This window comes from Molossus molossus, unplaced genomic scaffold (assembly GCF_014108415.1).
Source record: "Molossus molossus isolate mMolMol1 unplaced genomic scaffold, mMolMol1.p scaffold_m16_p_10, whole genome shotgun sequence".
Taxonomy (NCBI): Eukaryota; Metazoa; Chordata; class Mammalia; order Chiroptera; family Molossidae; genus Molossus; species Molossus molossus.
The window spans coordinates 105,911,278-105,937,284 of NW_023425345.1; the positions used below are offsets into that span (position 1 = coordinate 105,911,278).

General features: G+C 41.1%; 1 protein-coding gene across 2 annotated transcripts in view; it reads left to right on the forward strand.

Annotated features, from left to right (window-relative positions):
* The window catches only part of LOC118624034 (cat eye syndrome critical region protein 2), a 172,532-nt gene that overhangs the window by 94,233 nt on the left and 52,292 nt on the right, over window positions 1-26,007 (forward strand). For both annotated transcript variants that reach the window (XM_036251964.1, XM_036251965.1), the window contains exon 2: window positions 15,901-15,995. In XM_036251964.1, the coding sequence (XP_036107857.1) occupies window positions 15,901-15,995 (95 nt within the window). The remainder of the gene's footprint in view (window positions 1-15,900; window positions 15,996-26,007) is intronic.

Here is a 26,007-nt window from a genome sequence, read left to right on the forward strand (position 1 = left end):
GGGGACATTGCTCACCATTGCACCCACTGGAGTTGATTGGCAAGGGGCAGACCTTTGGGATTAGATTAATTTATACCAAGTTAGAAAGCATCAGCTGCCAAATTCAGGGGTGCCTCCTGGAGGCCAGGATGCTTGTTTCTTCATGTATTCTAAGCCCACACTCCAGGCATTCTCTCTTGGGGAGCCGCTGGGATGGTCCTTCAACAGGGCCTGGTTTGCAGCTCCTTTGTGTAAGTGAGGTTCTGGGTCCTATGCAGAAGCTCCCATCTTGACTGAGACACTCACACTCTCTATGTGGCAATTGGTTCTTGTGTAAATTAAGTTTGTAACCTTCTAAAATCAAATACAACATGTATAACTTTCTTTTTTTTTATCCTCACCCGAGGACATTTTTCGATATTTTGTTCAGATAGAGTGGGAGGGGGAGAGAGAGAGAAACATCGACATGAAAGGGACACATCGAGTGGTGGCCACCCACACGACCCAACCAGGGCCGGGGACAAACTGCAACCGAGCTACGTGCCCTTAGCGGGAATCGAACCCGGGTCTCTTCGGACCACAGGCCGACGCCCTAACCACTGAGCAAAACTGGCCAGGGCTGTATGACTTTCTTTAGGCCTTCTTTTCCCCTCTTTAAGTAAACTCAAAGGAATTGTGCCTGAATGTCAGGAGTGTAAATCTGTGATCTTTATCCTAACTTGGAAGTTGAAGAAAAGAAAGTTTCCTCTCTTGATCATCATCTTTAGCAAAAGATAAAGAAAATTTCCAGAAGAATTAGATATGCATCAAGCAATAAAAAGTAGCTGTAGTGTTATTTAAGAAAAGTTGTTAAGTGGGTGGTACATTGAAGAAATTAGTACTATCCTGTGTCATTTGACTGTTTTCAGTGTGGAAATTATCTTTGTTTATTAGGCAATGGGAATTTTTAAAGTTAAGAATTATAAATGGTTTTTCAAGACATAGGCTAAAGGCACCCCCCCAAACCTGTCAGAGTTTGGAGTTGTTCCCCTTGCTGGGTCCTGAGTTCTTTTCCCAGCAGCCACTGCTCATTCGTGAGGGTGGAGGAGCTGGGCCCCTGCCACACAGACCTGGCCCCAGCGGGCGCAGCTGCAGGGCAGTCCTGGCACTCCCTCCAGCTACTCAGGTGCAGCGCAGCAGTAGGAGGGGGCTCCCTTTTCAGTGCTGATTTGCTGCTGATTTTTCTGCCCACCCCCCTGCCCAGCGCTGCCTGGCAAAGTTCAGGTTTCTGTGCTCGCAGCTCAGTGCTCCCGGTGAGAAGGAGATACAGAAGGGAGGAGAGAAAGGAGGAGGAAGGGTGAGGTGGGGATTTTTTAGAAGGCTATTTATTCCTCATTGCCTTCATCTAAGACAAGCTCTGGATGGAAGGCATGGGTAGTAAGGCTGGGTTTTCAAATAGTTCTTTGGAGTTTTTATTGGGTCATGGACATGGTAGGCGATATATTAAAATAATATGAATTTCTCTTGTTCCGAAACCTTCGGATTTTGCAAAGAACACCCTCCCCACACACACACACTGTGAGGAGGAAGTTGAAATAAATGTGATGTTAATGTGTTATAGAGCATTTACTGTGCACCAGGCTCTGCTACCTTTTATAAAGTGTTGCCTCATTTAATTATTTTACAGCAACCCTTGGAATTAGATACTTTTAATGTGAGTTTTTCCCCTAAGTTTTGGTAAAAAACACATAACCATCTTAACCATTTTTAAGTGAACAATTCAGTAGTGTTGGGTATATTTACATGTATATAGACAGAGCTCCAGAACTTTTTCATCTTGCAGTCTGACTTTATACCCATTAAAGTGAAAAAATGTTTAGCTGATAAGCCAGTTCTTTTGTTCAGCAGGATTAAAATTACTTTCCTATTTCTTTTCTTTGCTGTCTTCCTGTAACATTCTTGACCTATATTTACCACAGGGTGGTGAAACTGAGGCCTGTATTAGTGGGCCTTGGCTTTTTCCTGCTTACAGACTGCTGGGGTTAACAGTTACTAAGAGGAAAGAGAAAAGGCTGTGCCCTTTGGGGGTTCATCACCTCATCTTTATTCCGATCTTTATTAATTCTGCATTTTAAGTTCTGCTGAGCTAGAGGGGGGGAAGTTCACTGATAACTTTGTCGCTAGAGGGGGGGAAGTTCACTGATAACTTTGTCACTTCACGTTACCATGGCCTGCTTATTTTGTGGTGGGTTGGTTACCTAGGTAGCTTCTGATTTATGAAGCAAAATATTACAGGTATAAATTTTTTAAAGCAATTTTATGTTTTGAGACCCATTTGCTTACTGATATTTTAAATTGATTTTACATAGAGAGGAAGGGAGGGAGGGAGGAAGAGAGAGAAATCAATGTGAGAGAAACATTGATTGGTTGCCTCCAGTATACACCCTGACTGGGGATCAAACCTGCAACCCAGGCATGTGCACTGACCAGTAATCGAACTGACAGCCCTTTGGTGCACGGGACACCACTCAAGCACCGAGCCATGCCAGCCAGGGTGAGACCCATTTTCTTACTGATTTAAGAGTTTCTGTATTCCATCAGTAGAATGGTTAGGCAGGGGCAAGGGTTTGAATTATACTTATAAATGACACAAAGTCCCTCTCAATACTTGTGTCTTCCTTTTTTTTTGGTACGTGCCCCTAGCGAGAACCGAACCTGGAACTCTCTGGTCCTCAGACCAACACTCCAGTCGCTGAGCCAAACCGGCCAGGGCTGTACTTGTGTCATTTGAGAGACAATTGAAGTATGCTCAGTTCGTCTTGGAAGATTCTACCTGCTGGATGACAGCCTTCTCTAGTTGCTAATGCACAATCATTGTGCTGGGAAAATGTCAGTATTTTCAAACTTGAAAATTCATAATTTACATACAAGTAAAATGTGGATTTAAGGACAATTTATCTTTGGCCATGTCACTGTTAACCTTTGTAGGTCTTAGTTTTTATTTTGTTTTTGAAGGTGTTGCTTAAAACTTCAGTTGTCTGTAATTCTACTTGATGACTGTTTGGCAACAATAATAAAAAAGATACTGACAGTTGATTCTGTTTGAGGAATACTTTGACCAGATATGATATATCCTCATCCAGTCGCCCCTCACCACTTCGCACTTCGACGTTTGCGGCTTCACTCTGTTGCGGTTTTTTCCAGTGTAGTGCGTGTAGTGTAGTGTGCAGTGCAGTGTGTTGTATTGTGTTTAGTGTAGTGCAGTGTGTGTAGTATAGTGTGTGTAGTGTAATGTGTGTAGTGTAGTGTGTGTTGTGTAGTGTAGTGTGTGTTGTGTAGTGTAGTGTGTAGTGCAGTGTGTGTAGTGTTATGTAGTGTGTAGTGTAGTGTTGCGTATGTAGTGCAGTGTGTGTAGTGTAGTGTATGTAGTGTAGTGTGTGCAGTGTGTTGTGTAGTGTAGTGCAATGTATGTAGTGTAGTGTGTTGTGTAGTGCAATGTGTGTAGTGTAATGTAGTGTGTAGTGCAGTGTGTGTAGTGTAATGTGTGTAGTGTAGTGTATGTAGTGCAGTGTGTAGTGTAGTGTGTGTTGCGTTGTGTAGTGTAATGTGTGTAGTGTGTGCAGTGTGTTGTGTAGTATAGTGTGTGTAGTGTAGTGTATGTAGTGCAGTGTATGTAGTGTAGTGTGTGTAGTGTGCAGTGCATTGTGTTGTGTAGTGTATGTAGTATAGTGTGTGTTGTGTAGTGTAGTGTGTGTTGTGTAGTGTAGTGTGTGTTGTGTAGTACAGTGTGTGTAATGTATGTAGTGTGTAGTATAGTGTGTGTAGTGTAGTGTATGTAGTGCAGTGTAGTGTACAGTGCAGTGTGTGTTGTGTAGTGCAATGTGTGTAGTGTGTGTGTGTGTTGTGTAGTGCAGTGTGTGTAGTGCAGTGTTTGAAAACACAGTGACAGAGCGAAACCACAAAGGCCGAAGCGCGAAGTGGCAGGGACGGCTGTATGAACACAGAATCCTACTTCGCGGAAGTTCGCTTATCGCAGTAGAGTCTGGGACTGATTCACCGCGATAAATGAGAGCTGACTGTATCCTTCCTGGCTTTTAACTAGATTTATTGGTAGAGATAGTCTTCTCTGAAGAGCAGTGACCTGATCTTCTCACAGTGACCCTGAGCTTGTCTTTAGCTTGTTGAGGTTGACCTGTATGTCAGGGTTACATTGAATTCCTCCGTGCATTTCAACAGGCTTCAGATCTTGAGGCAGGAACTGTAAACTCCGTCAATAATGATCACCAAATTTGAACTGCATGATTTGATTATAATTATATACTGATGCTGGTATTATTCGATAAACAATAGGCTTTTGCTTTAGCTGTTAAGATGATCATTTTAGTGTATTTGGGGTTACAGTGTAAGGGTTTAATTCACAGTCCTTATGTCAGAAATGAAGTTTAATTTTTGAGAATTCTCTCATTTTTAGAGCATTTTAGGTCTATGGCATTTAACTTCTGTTGGTAATTTTATGTCTTCCATTTATTCAGCCAGCACTTACTCATCTTCCACATATTCTCAAATCCTTCCCTTCTCTCCTTCCCACAGATGCGATGCTGCTTTATTTACTGCAGGCTCTTTCACCTTCTGAAAGAGCACCTCTAATCGTACATGCATGGGAATTTGGGGCTCCTGTGGAAGGCAGGTTCTGGCCTCTGAGTCTGCTGGGGCCCCGGGGTGCTGCGCTTCAGGTGATCCTGAGGCTGCCACCTCACTCCCCACCTCTAGGACCTTCCAGTCATTCTGCATACTGCTCTCAGAACTATTTTTCTTGTGTGTGGAAGTAAAATCCACACTCTGAGTGGTTTTCAGAGAAGATTCTCAAAGCATAGGCCTGTCCTGTCTGCCGTGCTCTGACCACCATCTCCACTTCAGGGAGAGCAGTTGGTGATGCACACATGCCGTGAGCTTGCACATTCTCACTGCGATCCACCAGGTGAGTCTCCGTCACGCACATCTTAACCTCCTTGGCAAGATTTTGTTCTATCCTCGGTTTCTCTATTACTTTGGGTAGTTAGTACAGCATTTATTCCATTGTCCTGTAATTCTTTGCTAGCAAGAATATATTTAAATGTCTACTCTGTACCAGGCACCATTGTAGTTGTTGAGGAGATAGTGATGAGCACCTTGAAAATAAATAAATAAAAACGTCCCATTGAGCTGATGTTCTAGCCCTTCCTCATTCCCCCTTTCCTTCCTCCCATTCATCAGTGAACATACTGGGACTTTCTTATTCATCTTTGTTATCTCTATTGTCTGGCATAGAAGAGGAGATCTCTGTCTCTCTCCCCCCCTCCCCTTTCTCTTTCTATTTAGTTAATTTGACCAGCTGCTATTTGCTAATTGCTGTGCTAATGTTATAGGTAGGGCCCCAGAGAAGAAAACAGGAATGTTTGTTTCCCATAAGCAGCTTACAAAAGAGGAGGTGAATGAAAATAACCCTAAGGTGTTAATTTTAAGGAACAGAAAGAAAGAGGGAAACATTCACTGACACTATTGCTACAACTTTTTTTTTTTTAATTTTAATTTTGTTACAGATGTTTCTCTTTTTTTACCCCATTGACACCCTCCTCCCCATCCCCCCTCCCCCGCCCCTTCCCCGGTTTTGTTGTCCATGTCCATTGGTTATGCATATAAGTTCTGTGGTTTATCTCTTCCCTCCCCCCACCACCCCTCCTTCTGAGGGTTGTCAGACTCTACCCTACTTCCATGTTTCTGGGTCTACCCTATTCCTCAGACTGTTGTGTTCATTATATTCTATATATAAGTGAGATCATGTGGTATTTGTCTTTTTCTGCTTGGCTTCTTTCACTTAGGGTAATACTTTCCAGGTCCCTCCATGTCGTCTCAAAGGATAAAATATCTTTCTTTCTTATAGTTGCATAGTACTCCATTGTCTATATGTACCACAGTTTTTTTAGCCTTTCGTCTACCGATGGACACTTGGGCTGTTTCCAGATCTTAGCTATTGTAAATAGTGCTGCTGTGAACATGGGGGTACATATATTATTTCTGATTGGTGTTTCAGGCTTCTTAGGGTATATTCCTAGAAGAGGGATCACTGGGTCAAATGGAAGTTCAATTTTTAATTTTTTGAGGTAACACCATAGTGTTTTCCGTAGTGGCTGCACCAGTCTGCATTCCCACCTGCAGTGCACTAGAGTCCCCTTTTCTCCACACCCTCGCCAACACTTGTTGTTTGATGATTTGTTGATGGTGGCCATTCTGACAGGTGTGAGGTGATACCTCATTGTTGTTTTAATTTGCATCTCTCTGATGATTAGTGATGTTGAGCATTTCTTCATATGTCTCTAAGCCATTTGTATGTCCTGTTTGGAGAGGTTTCTATTCAGCTCCTCTGGCCATTTTTTAATTGGGTTCTTTGTATTACTTTTGTGGAGTTGTATGAGTACTCTATACATGTTGGAAATTAACCCCTTATCTGATGTATCATTGGCGATGATGTTCTCCCATACAGTGGGTTGCCTTTCCATTTTGATGGATGTTTCTTTGCTGTGCAGAAGCTTTTTAGTTTGATGTAGTCCCATGTGTTCATTTTCTCCTTTGTTTCTGTTGCCTTAGGTGATGTATCAGTAAAATTCTGCTGCGTATGATGTCCAAAATTCTGTTGCCTACATATTCTTCTAGAATATTTATGGATTCACATATAAGTCTTTTATCTATTTTGAGTTTATTCTTGTGTATGGTGTGAGTTGATGGTCTAGTTTCATTTTTTTGCATGTAGCTGTCCAATTTTCCCAACACCATTTATTAAAGAGGCTATCTTTACTCCACTGTATGCTCTTGCCACCTTTGTCAAATAATAATTGAGCATATTGACTTGAGTTCATTTCTGGGTTCTCTATTTCTGTTCCATTGGTCTATATGCCTGTTCTTGTGCCAGTACCAGGTTGTTTTGATTAGGCTCGCTTTGTAGTATAACCTGATATCTGGTATTGTGATCCCACCTACTTTGTCCTTCTTTTTCAAAATTGCTGGGGCTATTTGGGGTCTTTTTTTGTTCCATATGAACTTTTGAAGTATTTGTTCTAGTTCTGTGAAATATGTCGTTGGTATTTTGATGGGGATTGCAATGAATCTATAGATTGCTTTGGGTAGTATGGACATTTTAATGATGTTAATTCTTCCAGTCCATGAACAAGGTATGTGCTTCCACTTTTTTATATCTTCCTCTATTTTTTTTTCCAGTGTCCTGTAATTTTCAGCAAATAGGTCCTTTACTTCTTTGGTTAAGTTTATTCCTAGGTATCTTAATTTTTTTGCCGCCATGGTAAGTGAGATTGTTTTTTTCAGTTTTTCTTTCTGTGAGTTCATCATTGGTGTATAAGAATGCCGTCGATTTCTTGATGTTAATTTTGTATCCTGCTACTTTGCCAAATTCATTTATTAAGTCTAGTAGATTTTTGATGGAGTCTTTGGGGTTTTCGATGTATAGTATCATGTCATCTGCAAATAATGATAGTTTTACTTCTTCCTTTCCAGTTTGGATCCCTTTTATTTTTTCTTCATGTCTGATTGCTGTGGCTAAGACTTCCAGTACTATGTTAAATAAGAGTGGACATCCCTGTCTTGTTCCTATTCTTAATGGAAATGTTTTTAGTTTCTGCCCATTGAGTATAATGTTGACTGTAGGTCTTTCATATATGGCCTTTATTATGTTGAGATATGATCCCTCTATTCCCACATTGCTGAGCGTTTTTATAAAAAATGGATGCTGGATTTTGTCGAATGCTTTTTCAGCGTCTATTGATAGGATCTTGGAGTTTTGATTCTTTATTTTGTTTATGTGGTGTACCACATTTATTGATTTGCGAATATTGTACCAGCCTTGCATCCCTGGGATGAATTCCACTTGGTCGTGTTGAATAATTTTTTTGATGTATTGCTGGATGCGATTTGCTAGTATTTTGTTTAGGATTTTGGCGTCTATGTTCATCAGGGATATTGGCCTGTAATTTTCTTTTTTTGTAATATCTTTTTCTGGTTTTGGAATTAGAATTATGCTGTCCTCATAAAACGAGTTTGGAAGTCTTCCTTCTTCTTGAATTTTTTGAAATAGTTTGTGGAGAATGGGTGTTAGTTCTTTTTTGAATGTTCAGTAAAACTTCTCAATGAAGCCACCTGGGCCTGACCTTTTGTTTGCTGGGAGAGTCTTGATTACCTCTTCAATTTCCTTAGTTGTTATTGGTCTGTTCAAGTTTTCTATCTCTTCCCAGTGCAGTTTTGGGAGACTGTGTTTCTATAAATTTGTGCGTTTCACTTAGATTGTTGAATTTGTTGCCATGTAATTGTTCATAGTAGCTGTTAATGATCTTTTGTATTTCTGGATGTCAGTTGTTACTTCTCCTCTTTCGTTTCTGATTTTGTGTATTTGGATTCTCTTTCTTTGTTTCTTGATGAGTCTAGCTAAGGGTCCATCAATCTTGTTTATCTTTTCGAAAAACCAGCTCTTTGTTTCATTGATCCTTTGAATTGTTTTTTTGGTGTCTATGTCATTTATTTCTGCTCTGATCTTTACTATTTCCTTCCTTCCTTCTACTTGCTTTGGGGTTTTCTTTTTGTTTGCTTTCTAATTCTTTAAGTGGTGAGGTTAGACAGTCAGTTAGAAATTTTTCTTGTTTCTTGATGTAGGCCTGTAATGCTATGAACTTCCCTCTCAGAACTGCTTTTGCTGAATCCCATAGATTTTGTGTTGTTGTGTGTTCATTTTCATTGGTTTCCAGGAAGTTTTAAATTTCTTCCTTGATCTTCTCGGTAACCCATTCATTGTTTAATGACATGCTATTTATCTTCCATGTGTTCAAATGTGTTTGCCTGTTTTATTGCAATTGATTTCTAGTTGCATGCTATTGTGATCTGAGAAGATGCTTGATATGATTTCAGTCTTCCTGAACTTGTAGAGATTTAGTTTGTGTCCTATCATGTGGTCTGTCTTTGAGAATGTCCCATGTGCACTTGAGAAGAACGTGAATTCTGTAGTTTTGGCGTGTAATTCTCTCTAGATATCTATTAAATCCATTTGGTCTAGTGCTTCATTTAGAGTCTGTGTTTCCTTGCATAATTTTTTGTCTAGAGGATTTATCCAGTGGTGTCAACGGGGTGTTGAAGTCCCCTGCTATGATTGTATTGCTGTTGGTTTCTCCTTTGAAATACTGCAGAAGATTTTTAATATATTTTGGTGCTCCTATATTGGGTGCATATATGTTTATCAAGGTTATATCTTCCTGTTGGATAGATCCTTTCAATATTATGTAGTGGCCTTCTTTGTCTCTAGTTATGGCCTTCATTTTGAAATCTATTTTATCAGTTATGAGTATTGCTACCCCAGCTGTTTTTTTTGTTTGTTTGTTTTGTTTTTTTGCTTTCCGTTTGCTTGGAAAATTTTTTTTCCATCCCTTTACTTTCAACCTATGTGAGTCTTTTGTTGTGAGGTGGGTCTCTTGTAAACAGCATATAGATGAGTCATGCTTTCTTAACCAATCAGCTACTCTGTGTCTTTTTATCAGAGCATTCAGTCCATTTTCATTTAAGGTGATTATTGATATGTACTTATTTATTGCCATTTTTGTTTAGCGTGGTTATATTTTTCTTCCTATTTTTTCTATTAATTTCAGTAGTCCTTTTAACATTTTTTGCAATGCTGGTTTGGTGCTAATGTATTCCCTTAGCCTTTTTTTTTTTTTTTGTCTGGGAAGCTATTTATTTGACCTTCTATTTTGAATGACAATCTTACTGGGTAGAGTAGTCTTGGATTCAGATCCTTGTTTTTCATGACCTTGATTACTTCATGCCACTCCCTTCTGGCCTGTAGTGTTTCTTGTGAGAAGTCAGCTGAGAGCCTTATGGGGGTTCCTTTGTAGGTAACTTTTTGCTTATCTCTTGCTGACTTTAGGATTCTCTCTTTGTCTTTAAGTTTTGGCATTTTAATTACTATGTGTCTTTGTGTGGACCTGTTTGGGTTCTTCTTACTTGGGGCTCTCTGTGCTTCTTGAATTTGAATGCCTTCTTCCTTCACCAAATTAGGGAAATTTTCTGTCACTATTTTTTTGAATATATTTTCTAACCCATGCTTATTTTCTTCTTTTTCGGGACTCCTTTGATGCAAATATTATTATGTTTCCAGTTGTCCCACAGTTCTCTTAAGCTGTCTTCTTGTTTTTTAATCGTTTTTTTTCTTGTGGTTTTCTGATTAGTTGAGGTTTTTTTCCCCTACCCTGTCTTCTAATTCTCTGATCGGTCTTCAGTGTCCTCTACTCTGCTGATTAGACACTCCAGTGTGTTCTTTATTTCTGATATGTCATTCTTGATCTCTTCTTGGTGGTTTTAAATTTCCAAGTGGTTGATTTTCAGCATCTCTGTGTCTTTACTCATGCTGTTTAGCTTCCTCAAGATCATGGCTCTGAATTCTAGCTCTGTTAACTTGCCTAACTTCTCAGCATTGATCTCATCTTCGGTGGAGGTCTCTTGTTCTTTCATTTGGCTTCTGTTTCTATGTTTCACCATTTTGGCTATCACAGTGGGCTTGAGCCTGCCAAGTTTTTCCTGTGGGTGTTGGTGTTCTGCTGTTTGTGGCTCCCTCTCCTGGATTTAGATGAGTGAGGGAGGACCCACGTTAAACACCACTGTCAAGTCTTACTTTCCTGGTTAGAGTTGCTAGCCCAGGAATGGTACCGTTATCCTCTAGCTTTTTGCCTGGAAGCTAGCAGTGGAGGTCATTTGAAGAGTTTTGGGTTGTCAGTTGATTCAAAAACTCCCATAGGTGCTCATTTTAAGCGGATTTCCCGATTTCCCGAGGGTAGGGCAAATGCTGGTTGTTAGTAAGCCTCAATTTGCATTTCAATGGCCCACGGGGTGGGGTTGGACCTCTGAGGAAGGGGCTGCTGCTTCTCCCCAGAGCCCTGGGAAGGAGTAAGATGACCACAGTCCTGCATGACAGCAACTCAGCAAAAGCTCTGATCCCCTCCAAATCCCAAGTGTCCCCACACAGTTCCAGTCCAGTCTGCCCTCCCTCTGCTGGAGCCCAAGGTGAGTGGCTGTGGCTATTTTAGCCTCTGTCCCCTATCCCGGCTCTGCGCTGTGGAGCCACTTGGGAGTTTAACCCGAGGGCACTGCTCCCAGCTAAGGCCGCTGCTGTCTGTGGGCTCCCAGTCCCCCTCTCACGCCTTCACAATCTTACCAGGATCGAGTTAGTGTCCCTGGTTATATGGTCCTCACAAGCTGCTTTTCTGTGCTTTTTCCTGTTGATTTGTATTTTAGTTGTAATTCCAGTTTGGTCCTGGGAGACAGTCTGTAGCTTCCATTCACTCTACTGCCATTTTGGAATCTATTTGCTACAACTTTTTATTATTGCCTCCTTAGGGGACAATATTATAGGTAGAAACTGAACAACCAGAACTTGCCCCTGGTGAAAGCGATCCTGGTAGAAAGGAGACACAGTAGAAAGGAGACACAGGTAGGAAGCATTTCCACCTGGGTCAGAAGAGAATGTCTGTGGTTTGGAAGCAGGAGGTGGAAAAGGAATTAGTTTGAACTTGTTCCTGCAAGATTGACTTTTTTTTTTTTTTTAAGGAATCTCAGCTAAAAAATTAATGTAGATTTTGCATTTTGCTCTGTAGTGTGATTGCTTTATAAAATTAATATTTTAAATTATATGCTACAGCATAAAAGTGATCCACATGTGTCCTATGGCTTCTAGGAATCCTGGTATTACCTCCATACTGATCCGTGGCCCTTGGTAAAGCAGTTTAAGTTTTTATCTTTTTAAATGTGGCTTTTATTGTAGTTCATTTTGGTACTTCTTTCAAAACAGTAGGAAGCATTGGTTAGTACATACTTCAGAACATTTATTTATTTTCTGTTTATCTTCAGATAGTGTGGGAAGGAGTGGAGGAGAGAGGGAGAGAGAGACACATTGACTGGTTGCCTCCCGCACGACCCCAGCCAGGGCTGGGGACCGAACCGCAACCCAGGTATGTGCCCTTGGCTGGATTCGAACCTGAGACTCCTTAGTCTGCATGCCGACACACTAACTGCTGAGCCACACTGGCCAGGGCTATTTTAGGACCTTTAATCAAGAGTGACATTGTTGGGGTGGTGGGGGAAGGGAAGAGATAAATCACAACTTATATGCATGTATGCATAACCAATGGACATGGACAACAAAACTGGGGACGGGGTTGGGGGGATGAGGAGGAGGATGTCAATGGGAAAAAAAGGAGAAACATCTGTAACAAAAATAAATTAATAAGAAAAGAAAAGAGTGACATTGTGGGCCTGACCGGTGTGGCTTAGTGATTAGAGCACTGGCCCACAGACCAAAGGATCACTGGTTCAATCACCAGTCAAGGGTACCTACCTGGGTTGCAGGTTCGATCCCCGGCCCTGGTTGGTGCACGTGCAGGAGGCAACCAATTGATTTGTCTCTCTCACATTAGTGTTTCTCTTTCTCATTTCCCCCTTACTCCCTTCCACTCTCAAAAAATGAATGTAAAAAATATCCTTGGGTGAGGATTAAAAAAAAACAAAAACAATGACAATGTGCTCTTGGTTTACAACGATGAGAAAAATGAGAAAACAGCAATAGAAATGTGAACATATCCAGTGCTGAAGGAGTTGCTGGAGGAACCAGCAGAGTGGAACTGAGCTAGGAAGGTTTGTAGATGACGGCTTTCACGTAAAGGACTACAGCATGGCTTGGCAGCAGGAGGGAGGGCATTTCTTTCTGTACAGGGAGAAGAGGACTTGGAGAGAGGAGTGGTGCAGTGGCTGCTGCAGCTGTTAACAGCTGTCACCCTTTGTCAGAATAGGGGGCGTGGCCCACTGGAAAGAGCACTGGACAGGGGGAGTCTGGTTTCACTTGTCTGATTTGCTGAGAGCAATTGGAGAAGTTACTTTACCCTTTCTAGACCTAGTGTTGTTTTTAATCCTCGCCCAAGGATATTTTTCTATTTCTCCTCAGATAGAGTGGGAGGGAGGGAAGGGAGAGAGAGAGAAACATTGATGTGAGAGAAACACAGACTGGTTACCTCCTGCACGACCCCGACCAGGGCTGGGGACGAACAGCAGCTAAGTTACTCCAGAATCAAACCCGGCACTCTCTGGTCTGTGGGCCAACACTCTCAGCTGAGCCATACTGGTCAGGGTTAGACCTAGTTTCTTTAAATTGAGGGAGTTGAAATAATAGGATCTGTGGTTCACCTTCCAGCTCTAGCACTCAGTACTTCTGACACACCTGTTGGATGAGATGGCCTGGGACTTTCCCTCCCAGGGTAGTTTCTGTTACATTGCAGTTTTCTTGAGAGGCTTGCTTGCCTGTCGCCACCAGGGGTAAAATATGAGCCATTCATATCTGCCCTGTTCCTGTCACTTACTTTAGTTGGATCTCGAATTCATGTTAATCCCTTTTGCTGCTGTTTCTCTTGTTCAGTAAGTCCTTCAGAATCTTTCTCGTGGGCTGTTGCTGTGGTTAACATGACCTCACCTTGTATCCCTGTGCACTCGAATTTATCCTTTTTAAAAAAAAACAGTTTATTGTGCTGGCCCATTTGGCTCAGAGGTTAGCCCGCAGACCAGAGAGTCCTGGGTTCAGTTCCTGCTAAGGGCACATACCTCAATTGCAGTTTGTCCCATGTGGGTGGCAGCCACTCAGTGTGTCTCTCTCACATCGATGTTTCTCCCTCTCTCTTCCTCCCTCCATCCTGCTCTTTCTGAAGATGAATGCAAAAATGTCCCTGGGTGAGGATTATATATAAATCAATAAATCAATAAACATATAATTTAAAAAACAGTTTATTGATTTTTAGAGAAAGAGAAATATCCTTGTGAGAGCACAGCATTGATTGGCTGCCTCTTGCAGGTCCTCACCAGGAATCGAGCCCACAACATGGGCATGTGCCCTTGACCAGGATTCAAACCAGCGACCTCCTGGTGCACAGAATGACACTAAACTAACTGAGTTACACTGGCCAGGGTAGAATTTATCTTTTGTACACAGCAGCTAGATTAATCTCACTGTGCCTCTCCTCTAACTGTACTGGATCTCCACTGTCTTCCAGAGAAAGGCTACAGTCATTAACTCAGTATTCAGTATCGACTGTCAATCTTAGCTCACATTACTCCCCTCACATAATCTAAAGAACAGTTAAACTGAACCTGATATCCTCTTGGTGCCTTTGTTCATGTTGTTTCTGGCACCTGGTTATACTCTGCCTTTCCCCATTGTCAAACACGTCACAGTTTTTCCATCTCAGGCTTCCCACAGCCAGAAAAAATCCTTTTCTTCTCAACTCCCATAGCACCTTTTCTGTACCTAGGAGTGCTAATTACTTTGTTTGTCTTTGTTTTTGTTTTTGTTTTTGTTTTACTATTCTTATCGCCTAATTAAACTAAGCTCCCCAGTGCTTAGGAAGTACTGTATTATCTCACACAAGGTGCCCAGTAAATATTTGTTGAATGAATGAATCCTGCCTGATTATAGTTCAGATCCTTGTTATCTCTGATTAGTAGTTTTTCTTATTTTTCTGGACAGTCACTAACAAGAATAGAAAAGTAATCTGCCCAAAGGAATTAATAAGTTAATAGAAGAATAAGAATCATTGCTATAGCTGTGTTAATTCCCATGTTGCATTTAAGGCAAGCAAAATGTTTTCAAGCTTGAATCTTATTTTTTTGGTGTCATTCACCTGGGCTTTCAAGGTGCAGTATAGGATACCTTCCTTTTCAGTTGAACTACCTCAATGTGGTTTGTGTTTTATTTGTATCAGTTAGTATGCTTAACAACTTTTTGTCCTGTGAAAAATAAAGTAATAATTGGAACAATTAAAATAGTTTTACAAAGGAAGTGTACTGTTTTATTATTGAAGCAGACTGTCCTTGAGTACATGCTGCCATAAGTCGGTGTTAATGTCAGAACTTGCGCCTTACACACCCTTGTGCTTTCAGAATCATTAGTAAGATCCTGAAAAGTTTGGTGAATAGATATAAAGATCTGATTATGAGCTGGTCAGACCACAAGTATAGTGAGCCCTTGGAAAATGGTTTGCATGCAGAAGACTGGCATCTGGTTGAAAGAATGCGGGCAAACTTTGCATCACAAGAGTTGATGACTTAGAACATATTCCATCACCTCAGAAAATACTGGTTTATTATTAGAGACTGAGAAGAGAAATGGGATCTCCTAAAACTCCCCACTGTCACTTTTTGACCCTGTAGCTCCGCTCAACTAATCTTTGTTTAAAACACTGTGCCAAAACATGCCTTGACGCCATCTACCTGAACCTCGAGGAAGGCAGTACATCTTACCTAGGATTAGATCGTTAACGTAGACGTTACCTCACTTCTCTCCAGATGTAAGAGTAACCTCAGTTCTAGCAATCTGTCATCAGTCATGTAGGTGTCGTGTCCTTAAAATAAAAACTGCCTCATTGCTTACTACCAGTGCTTTTTTCAAAATACAGTGGTTCTTTAAAGCTGTTGCAGATGCCTTCCCTATTGAAACTGATAAGTAAATGAAAAGTTTCTACTTAATTACATATTTGCTCCTTTAGTCTCTTGCCATTAAAATAGAAAGCAATACAGCATATTTATGTAAGTTAATCTCTTTGATAATTATGCTAGCATTGAGTTATAAAAAGAGGTATATGTGTGTTTCCTTTAGTGTGCAGATCAAAGGGATGTAGCTTGGCAAGGAGCAAGGTGAGAAATAAACCCCACGGAAAACAAAAACTGGACTCTAGTTGCTCTTCTAGCAAGAATTATGGGAGGTGGTTAGAGTTGATCCATGACAAGCACTTCGCTACACTGACGTAGGGAGGAGACACACATGGATTTTAAGAAATCTCTGTTTGATTTCTCAACCTCTCTCTCTCTCCTTCTTTTCAGGAGTTAGAAGCTGCTCTTCACAGAGATGATGTAGAGTTTATCAGTGACCTGATCGCCTGCTTGCTTCAGGGCTGCTATCAGCGAAGGGATATCACGTGAGTAATTCTGATCTTACTAAATTTTTTGCTGAGAGAATCAACCAGTCAACCAGTCACAGTGATGTTTCATGTCTTCTAACAAACCAAACCTCATCATTAGCCAGTACTACGTAACAGTGTAGACTGAGGATTTACAAATGGATTCCCATCTGTAATACTTTCAACAATAAAGATAAAATTTTAAAAACAAGACAAATTGATTCCCAAACCCTGTGTTTGGCTCTATCTGCAGGTGACTTATTTTAGACAAAGAGAGAGAAAAACATCGATGTGAGAGACGAACATCAATCTGTTGCCTCCCATACACACCCCAACTAGGGATTGAACCCACAACCTGAGTGTGTGCGCTGAGTCGAACTGGCGACCTTTTAGTGCCCGGACAGTCACTCAGCCAACTGAGCCACACCACCAGTGCCTGCAGTTGGCTTTTAACTTTATTATAGTCCTAGACTTTACCTCTCTCTCACAAATATATATCCCTTACTCTTGGATCATTCAAATGTAGAATTTCTTCCCTCGCCAGTTTGGCTCAGCGGTTAGAGTGTCGGCCTGCAGTCCAGAGAGACCCGGGTTCGGTTTCCGCTAAGGGCACGTACCTCGGTTGCAGTTTGTCCCCGGCCCTGGTTGGGTTGTGTGGGTGGCAGCCACTCGATATGTCCGTTTCATGTCGCTGTTTCTCCCTCTCTCTCTCTCTTTCTTTTTTTTTTTTTATCCTCACCCGAGGACATTTTTCCATTTTTTACTCAGAGCGGGAAGGAGAGAGAGGAAGAGAGAGAAACATCGATGTGAAAGGGACACATCGAGTGGCCACCACCCACACGACCCAACCAGGGCCGGGTACAAACTGCAGCCAAGGTACATGGCCTTAGCGGGAACCGAACCCGGGTCTCTGTGGACCGCAGGCTGATGCTCTAATCGCTGAGCCAAACCAGCCATGGCTCTCTCTCTCTTTCTCTCTTTCCCTCCCACTCTATCTGAACAAAAAATGGAAAAATGTCCTCAGGCGAGGATTAAAAAAAATGTAAAATTTCTTCTTCTCAAGCATATTCCTTTCTTTCTGATTTTTATATACAGTAATGTTGCCTAATAAATTAAAACTAGATTTTTAACATGTTTCAGCCTCTGGAATATCTTTGTAGTTCTCATACACAGCAGTGTAATTTTTAGCAGGGACCTTGTAGCCCTCACTCCATATTTGCTGAGTATCAACTCTCTAGTACATTTGAGATATGCAGGAATTTGGAACAAAGCTTTATCTATTTAAGCAAAGAGAGGATCCTCCTGATATTATCCCTTGTTTTGACCCTAACTTGATATACTTTTTTTTGCTTCTGCATTTCGACACTGAACAGAAATGTACGGCCACTCTCAAAAGCTCAGGTACAATGGGTTTCCTAGTCTCTGGCCCTCCAGTCCATGCAGGGGTGTGGATGTTGTGTTTTATATTGTTCAGATAGTTAATATTAAATCCACTCGTAGGTGTCAGTTAAGGCTGGGAAATTAGGGCTGATATTAAATGTGCAATAAACTTGTAGTTACTAGGTGAGTAAGAAGTTGATGAAATGCTTCCCACCCCCGGTTGGGGGGAATGTCTGTATTCCTTAAGGGAGAGTTATTGCTCCTGGACTCACTGTTAATATGATTTTGTCCCCTTAGAATACCCAGGTTGTTGTACTAAAACAAAGAGTAGAAATGAAAGGGGAAAATCATCTATTGTATTATCACTCAAACATAATGAGGTTTTTAGTGTGTTTTCTCCCATTCTCTTTGGGATGTAAGTTGGTGGTTTGTGTGGTTTTTAAGTACAGTTGTAGTCATACTGGATATATAATTCCACATTTTCATATCTTGCTTTTTTTTTTCCATTATAATGATTAGTTTTCTTATAATCACCTTTTTTTAAAATTTGTCAAAAATCCAATTTTGTAGATAGACATTTTTGTCTAGCTTGTAAGTGTTGAAAACATGTTATAATTTACATTCTTAGACATAAAACGTTTATACACCTAGTGAATCATCTCCTTAGTTTAAATTTCTGGAAGTCAGTCAAGAGAAATGCCTATTTAAGACTTTTTAGGGAAACTGTCTGGCTGCCTACCCAGGGGTTATTCCACTTTGCCTTTGAACCACCTGTGTGTGAGCATCTGGCCCTTGTTCTGAACAGTGCCCGCCGGGTGCTCGCCACCAGGTCCTTGTAGAACAGGCTCTTCGGGGCCTTCGCAGAGCTGCAGTCCTGTGCTGCGGTCACTGCAGTGTGGCTGTAGGGAGCGGGCCACGTGGTTACTGTGACCAGTGCTCTGAAGTCCGCGTGGCCCGCACCCTGCTGTGAGACAGTGGTACTGTGACCGAGCCTTTGCATAGGAGCTTTCTTAGGCCAGTTTCTACATATAATCAAGCCCAGTAAACAACTCTTTGAATTGACGAGTGAGCCCAGCAAAGAACTGCAGATAATACGAGTGATTGTTGCAGGGTTGGGGAACGTCCGGCCCATGAGCTGCATAAGGCCCAAGAAGTCCGAACCAGCTAACATAACCTGCCTCACCAGATGAGCATGACCAAATACAGCAGGATAATTTTTAAGTTGATACTTTTGTATGACCTGTGAATAATGTTATAAATATCCAAATGGCCCTTGGCAGAAAAACAGTTCCCTACCTTGCTAGGGTTTGACACCCTGGAGCCAGAGCCAAGTGTTTGAGTTGCACAGTCCTTGATCCCTGAGTGTTAAATTTTGATTTGTTGCCAACGTCTAAAATGAGATTTTATATTTAAAATCCTAATTTGTAGGCTTTAGAAAACGTCAAATGGTCTGACACCTATTCACTTGGGGGAAATGGCCTGTGTGCTCTGGCTACCTTAGTCCCCAGGGTTCTTGATTGCTCTCCCTTGCTGAGGCTCATCATTACCGTCCAGCACTTTGACTTGGCCCACCCTGTTTATTTTCTTTAACTATTTGTCTCCTGCATGCATTTCAGTTCAAGGAATCCAATATGGCCACAGCACACTAGGAATTGCAGCCTAACAGGCCATGTAGGCTAGATTAAGAATTTGGGGGTATAATCCTAAAAGCAAGGAGAGCAGGAGAGTGTTGAGATTTGTGTTTTTAAATTAGCATCTTTGAGCAAAAGGGGAAATGGGAAGATCAGATTGGGGCTAATGAATTAATCAGGCAAGAAGGAGAGAAGTAGACAGTGAAGGACTGTCAAGGTAAAATGAACTGGACCTGGTGTCTAATCTTGACCCATCTGATAGCTAATAGCTGTTTTAACTTGCATTGTGTTGATTATTCTTTACATGTTTTACATTTTTTCTTAGGTTTATTGCACATACTTATTATTTTTGTGTACTTGAATTTCCTGTGATGTACTTAGATCATTTCTTTTGTTGATGTGTTGATTGAAGATAAGCAAATGACATAACCATTTACAATTTGCCAGGCTGCCCTCCTCATTGATGGTTCTATTTTACTCTTGCATGAGAGTGTTTGTCTACCCTTAGCAGCTCCAGACATTACCCATAACATGCCACCCCTGAGTGCTAGCAGAACAAAAGTATCTCCTCTCCTTTGTGGAGCTGGGAGTCCTCAGGGTGTGGACGTGGGCAGGCTGTGGTGGAATATCGTTAGGGGCACAGTATCAATGGGACAACCCCCTCTCTGTTGGTGTGGTGCCTGTTTGCATAAGCTGGAATCACTTGCCTTAAGTCTTTTTTTTTTTTTTATCCTCACCCGAGGACATTTTTTTTCCATTTTTTACACAGATAGAGTGGGAGGGAGAGAGAGAGGAAGAGAGAGAGAGAGGGAAACATCGATGTGAAAGGGACACATCGAGTGGCTGCCACCCGCACGACCAACCAGGGCCGGGGACAAACCGCAACCGAGGTACATGCCCTTAGCCGGAACCGAACCCGGGTCTCTCCGGACCGCAGACCGACGCTCTAACCACTGAGCCAAACCTGCCAGGGCTGCCTTAAGTCTTTTAGCCCTGGCCGGTTTTGCTCAGCAGTTAGAGCGTCAGCCTACGGTCCAGAGAGACCCGGGTTCAGTTCCCGCTAAGGGCACGTACCTCGGTTGCAGTTTGTCCCCGGCCCTGGTTGGTCGTGCGGGTGGCGACCACTCGATGTGTCCCTTTCACATCGATGTTTCTCTCTCTCTCTGTTCCTCTCTCTCCCTCCCACTCTATCTGAACAAAGAATGGAAAAATGTCCTCGGGTGAGGATGATAAAAAAAAAAAAGTTACAGCTTTATTCATTTAGGTCAGACACATTCCTGGCTATTTAAATTTTTGTTGATCTTTTTTTTAATATGTTTTTTATTGATTTTTTTTTAGAGACAGAGGAAGGGAGAGAGAGATGGAAACACTGATGTGAGAGAGAAACATTGATGGACTGCCTCCTGCTTGCCCCCCTACTGGGGATCAAGCCCAGGAATCAAACCAGGACCTCTCAGTCCATGAGACGATGCTCAATCCACTGAGCCACATGAGCTGGGCAATTCTTGTTGCTCTTAAGAATATAATCACATTCATACTGCAGGTACTTTTAAATATAGAATAGATTCTGTGTATATAAACCTGCCCAGTTTATTAATTGTTTTAAGTTGATTCTCTTTTGGTTTTCTAGGGTTATCGTTCCACTTTGTACTTGTACTCTTGCCTACTTCATGATGTACTACTCACCTACTGCTGTGTAACAGATCACCCTAAAACTCAGCAGTTTCAAAACAACACAGATGTTTTATACCACATTTCTGTGGGTCAGAAACCTGGGCACAACTGAGCTGTGTATGTCTAGCTTAGGGTCTCTTACGAGCTGCAGTCAAGGTACCAGCTGGAATTGCCGTCATCTTGAGGCTTTGGTGGGGGGGATCCATGTGTTTGTTTTCTGTCACTGCATAGCAAATTTCTACAAATTTAGTAGTTTAAAAACATTTACTGTTTTCTCACGGTTTTATACACCTGGCTTTTCTGGTCTTCTGCTCCAGGGTCTCACGGGGCCGCAATAGGCTGCACTGCAATCTGGGGACTTAATTGGGGAGGAGCACGCATTCATTCAAGTCGACAGCATAGTCATCTCCTTGCAGGTGTAGGGCTGAGGTCTCTGTTTTCGTGCTGGTTGTTGGCTGCATGCTGCTGTCAGCTCTCATCTGTCATCCCCGGGTCCTTTTCCACACGGCCCTCTCAACACGGCAGCAGGAAAAGAGCTCTAGTCTGCCGGGACAGTGTTCTATCACATAACATAATCGTGGGACATATTCTGTTGACTAAAATCAAGCCACAGACAGTTCTGCCTTACATAGGGGAAACGATTGTACAGAGTATGAATACCAGGAGGCAGAAATCATTTGGGGGATCTCTTACTGCCTGCTATACATGCTTTTAGTATACTATGTCTTCCAGTATAAAACTAAATAATGTTGGTTAAGTTGTATGCTTACATCTAATCACATTTTCTTAGTTATTACCAGTATCTCGTAAATTCTGTTTGTAATTTGCTAGACTTTTGAACAAGAACCAGTTGATTTTTTGAAAATCATATGTGTATGGAATTATCAACAAGAGGTTTTGGTTTGCTCCTTTGGGTAAATGGCTATAACTAGTTCCTACTATAATTTTATTTTTTGCATATTTACCATTAGTCTGCACTATAAATTATAGGAAAAATGTATACTTTCATTGATAATATTCCCTATAAAAACAACTATCTTAAATAATGGATGTTCTACAGAATATGTTTAGCTTAGCTGCAACATTTTCCCATCATTCATTATATTTTCATTACTTTTTCAGTTTTCTTATGAGGTGATGAAGAGATGATAAGGTCATCTCACAGATTAATATGGTACCATTTTATAGGGAAGGAAACACATAAGAAATTTAAGTTATTTATAACATCATATAGTCAGTTAGAAAATGACTGTTTCCCATATCATGTTAAGGCAAGATAATATGAAGAATTAAAAGGACAGAGGTCATAGGGTCTATATTTTAGGCCTGTAACTTTGACCCTTTCGTGTTCTGTCTTTATTGCATAAAATTAATGCAATTTGACAATATAAAAATATTTTAAAACATCACCCAGTGTAGCATAGAATAGAAATTACCATCTCCTCCTTGAAGATGGGGCACAGGATGAAGCATACTGCCTAGGTTTCTTTTTCATATATATACTTAGGGGTAAAAATAGTATTTATAGCCCTGGCCAGTTTGGCTCAGCAGTTAGAGCATCGGCCTGCAGTTCAGAGAGACCCGGGTTCGGTTCCCGCCAAGGGCATGTACCTCGGTTGCAGTTTGTCCCCGGCCCTGGCTGGGTTGTGTGGGTGGGAGCCACTCAATGTGTCCCTTTCACGTCGATGTTTCTCTCTCTCTCTCCCTCCTGCTCTATCTGAACAAAAAATGGAGAAATGTCCTCGGGTAAGGATTAAAAAAAAAAAAGTATTTATATACTATATTTATTATACAAATATATAAACTATATTATGTTCAGAATGTATCTGTCTCATCAAAACTATATTGACTCATCACTTACATTGAAATGCCATTTCATTCTGTCATCTGTTCCTTCTCTGTCCTTTCCACAACTTCTGCCTTTTGAGACTGCACAGAGGGCCGGCCAGTATTTGGGGGAGGTTGGAGAGATTGCTTGCTCCTCCCCTTCAGTAGTGCTGAATTATAGCAGCTTTTATAAACCTTAGTTTCCTCATTATCACAATACTGTGTCATTTACTCCTAAATGGTTTATTTTGAAATGAGAGGTTAATTTCTTTTTTTAAAGATGACTCTAATCAGATGTTAACATTAAATGCTTGGTATCGGGGAGGAGAGAATGGAGTTTTTTCCCTTCCCTTTGCCAGCAGTTGTTAGATTTTGTGAGACTTGTGCTGTTGAAGGAAAACGTGAAGGTAGAAGCAGAAAGAGCCAGGGATCGGGTGTGGCAGCACAGGCCTGCCACGGAGCGGACGGGAGTTCTTCCCTCGGAGGTCAGTGAACTGTCACAGCATTTTTCAGACCGCATTCTGCAAAACATGCCTGTGAGATGTCAGGTCATTGGAGAAAGCAATCTGTAGTTTTTGTTTTTAAAAAAAAGTTAAGCCCTGGCAAATTTGGCTCAGTGGTTAGAGTGTCGGCCTGTAGACCAGAGAGGCCCGGGTTCGGTTCCCGCCAAGGGCATGTACCTTGGTTGCAGTTTGTCCCCGGCCCTGGTTGGGGCGTGTGGGTGGCAACCAGTTGATGTGTCTCTCTCACAACGATGTTTCTCTCTCGCATCGATGTTTCTCTCTCTCCCTCTCTTTCTCCCTCTCTCCCTCCCGCTCTTTCTCAAGATAAATGTGAAAATGTCCTCGGGTGAGAATTAAAAAAAAAAAGTTTAGTACACATGAAATTAAAAAAAATTTTTTTTATCTTCACCTGAGGACATTTTTTTCCATTTTTGTTCAAATAGAATGAGAGAGAGAGAGAGAGAGAGAGAGACACACACATCTATGTGAAAGGGACACATTGAGTGGCTGCCTACCGCAGGACCCCGACCAGGGCTGGGGACAAATTGCAACCAAGGTACATGCATTTGACCGGAGTAGAGCCCATGATTCATTGGTCCACGGGCCGACGCTCTAACTGCTGAGCCAAACCAACCAGGGCTTTATTTTATTTTATTTTTTTAATCCTCACCCAAGGACTTTTTTGCATTCATCTTCAAATAGAGGAAGAGAGAGAGAGAGGGAGAGAGAGAGAGAAAGAAACATTGATGCGAGAGAGACACATCGACTGATTGCCACCCACACAACCCCAACCGGGGCCTGGGACAAACTGCAACTGAGGTACATGCCCTTATGGGAAATGATCCGCGGGCCTACGCTGTAACCGCTTAGTAAAACCAGCCATAGTGAAATAAAATATTTCTGAATGATCAAATGAGTTTGGGAACTGTTGGCACCAAAATTGTGAATTGATTCGTCTAGGGTAAGGCTCAGGCTTCAACCTTATTTGTTGTTGTTTATGTATAATATATACACAGAAAAATGCACATTACTCAATTCATAGCTCAATGAATTTTCACAAGCTGTGTAATGAGCGCCCAGGCAGAAAATCACTATATAATGGATTTTACTTTTTCCATTGAAAGGAGTTATCCAAAGTGATAGAAATTTTGTCCCAGCAGACATGCATTTAGAATGAATGCTCATTATTGTCTAAGGTTTTACTTTCATCTCGTCCTAAAAAAAGAGAAATTTGGACAAATGAATGCCTTGCCTTTTCTGGTTCTAATACGTATTATGTAGAGCTAAGAGGTTATTTAATGTCTTTGTGTATAACTTGCCTCATCTGTAAAATGGGAATGTAATAATACCCACAAAGTTATTGTGAGGGTTAAATGAAATAATTTATGAAAAACCTTACAACAGTCTTGAGGTTTTAATAAATATCAGTTTATTATATCAATGTATGTAGAAACATTATTCATTTCTACACATGTTGAGTAGAAAATACACATTGACTCAAGACCTTCCATGTCTTCTTCATAGTTGTTTGCACATTTTAAAACTGGGGCCAGCAGACTTTTATTGTGAAGGGCCGGAGGATAAATATTGGACTTCGTGTGGGTCATATGATTTGTTCCAACTACTCATCTCAGTCACCATAGAGCAAAGCAGCCAGGGGCAATACTTAAATGACTGGCAGTGGCTGTGTTTTATTAGAACTTGATGGACATTGCACTTTGAGTTTATATCATTTTACATTATGAAATAGTATTTTTCCCTCAACCATTTAAAACAGAATGGTTTTTACATTCTTAGCTTAGCTGTAAAAAGAGATAGACGTTGCCCGGCAGTGGCTCCGTGGATTGGGCAAGCCTGGCCCAGGGACTGAGGCTCTGGCTGCACTCCTGGTGGGGTTGTGGGCTCCCCAGAAGGGGGCGTGCGGAAGGCAGCCAGTCAGTGCTTCTCACATCGGTGTTTCTCTCCCTTCCTCTCTTTCTAAAAAAATAAACAAAACATATTTTTAAAAAACAAAAGAGATAAACATTGAGTTGGATTTGGCCCAGGGGCCATCGTTTGCCCCTGTTTTGAGAAAATTAGATTTATGAGGAATATTTACTTGTAATTTTATTTTCTTATCAGCCTTTCAGATTTTTGTAGGGGGTTGAGAGGTGTTTACTCCTCTGTATTCTGAAAGAATTTGTATAATTTCTTTCAAACATTTCCTTGAATATTTGAAAGAATTAACTGTTGAAAGCATTTAGGTTTGTAGTTTTCTTTGTGTAAATTTTTGATTGATTATTATTAACTTTATTTATTTTTTTATTTAGTTTTTGTTAGACCTCACCCAAGGACATTTTCCATTGATTTTTTAGAGAGAAAGGGGGAGAGAGAGAGACAACATTGATTGGTTGCCTCCGGCTCAACCCTGCCTGGGCCAGGGATTGAACCCAAGACCCTTTGGTTGCTGGGCTGATGCTCTAACCACAGAGCCAGACCAGCCAAGGCTGATGCATTTTCTTTAATACATTAAGACTATTTTGAATGTTCTGTATCTTACGTCATTTGGGCATTTTTCAAGGAATTTGTCTATTTATCTCAAGTTTTTAAAAACATTTTTCCGTAATGCTGTTCACAGTATCCGTTTATCCTTTTATTTTAATGATCTATAGGAATATCTCTTTCATTTCTGGTATTGTACTTTGTTCTTTCTCCCTCATTATTCTTTCTATAGGTTTATCAAATTTTCTTTTTTCAGGTTTATCAGCTTTTCCAAAGTTTATTAAGGAACCAACTTTTTACCTTACCTACTGTGTGCCTGTTCTCTGTTTTACTTATTTCTTCTGTTTTATTGATTTCTTGTCTTTATTATTTTCTTATCTTTACTTTGATTTTAGTTTGCTCTTTTCTTTCTTCTTAAGTTATAGTACTGTTTGAGCCTTTTTGTTTTCAATACAGAAATACAAAGCTATAAATTTTCTTCTAAGGAGTGCTTGGCTGTAACCCACAAATTTTGGTGTACTGTGGTTTTCATAT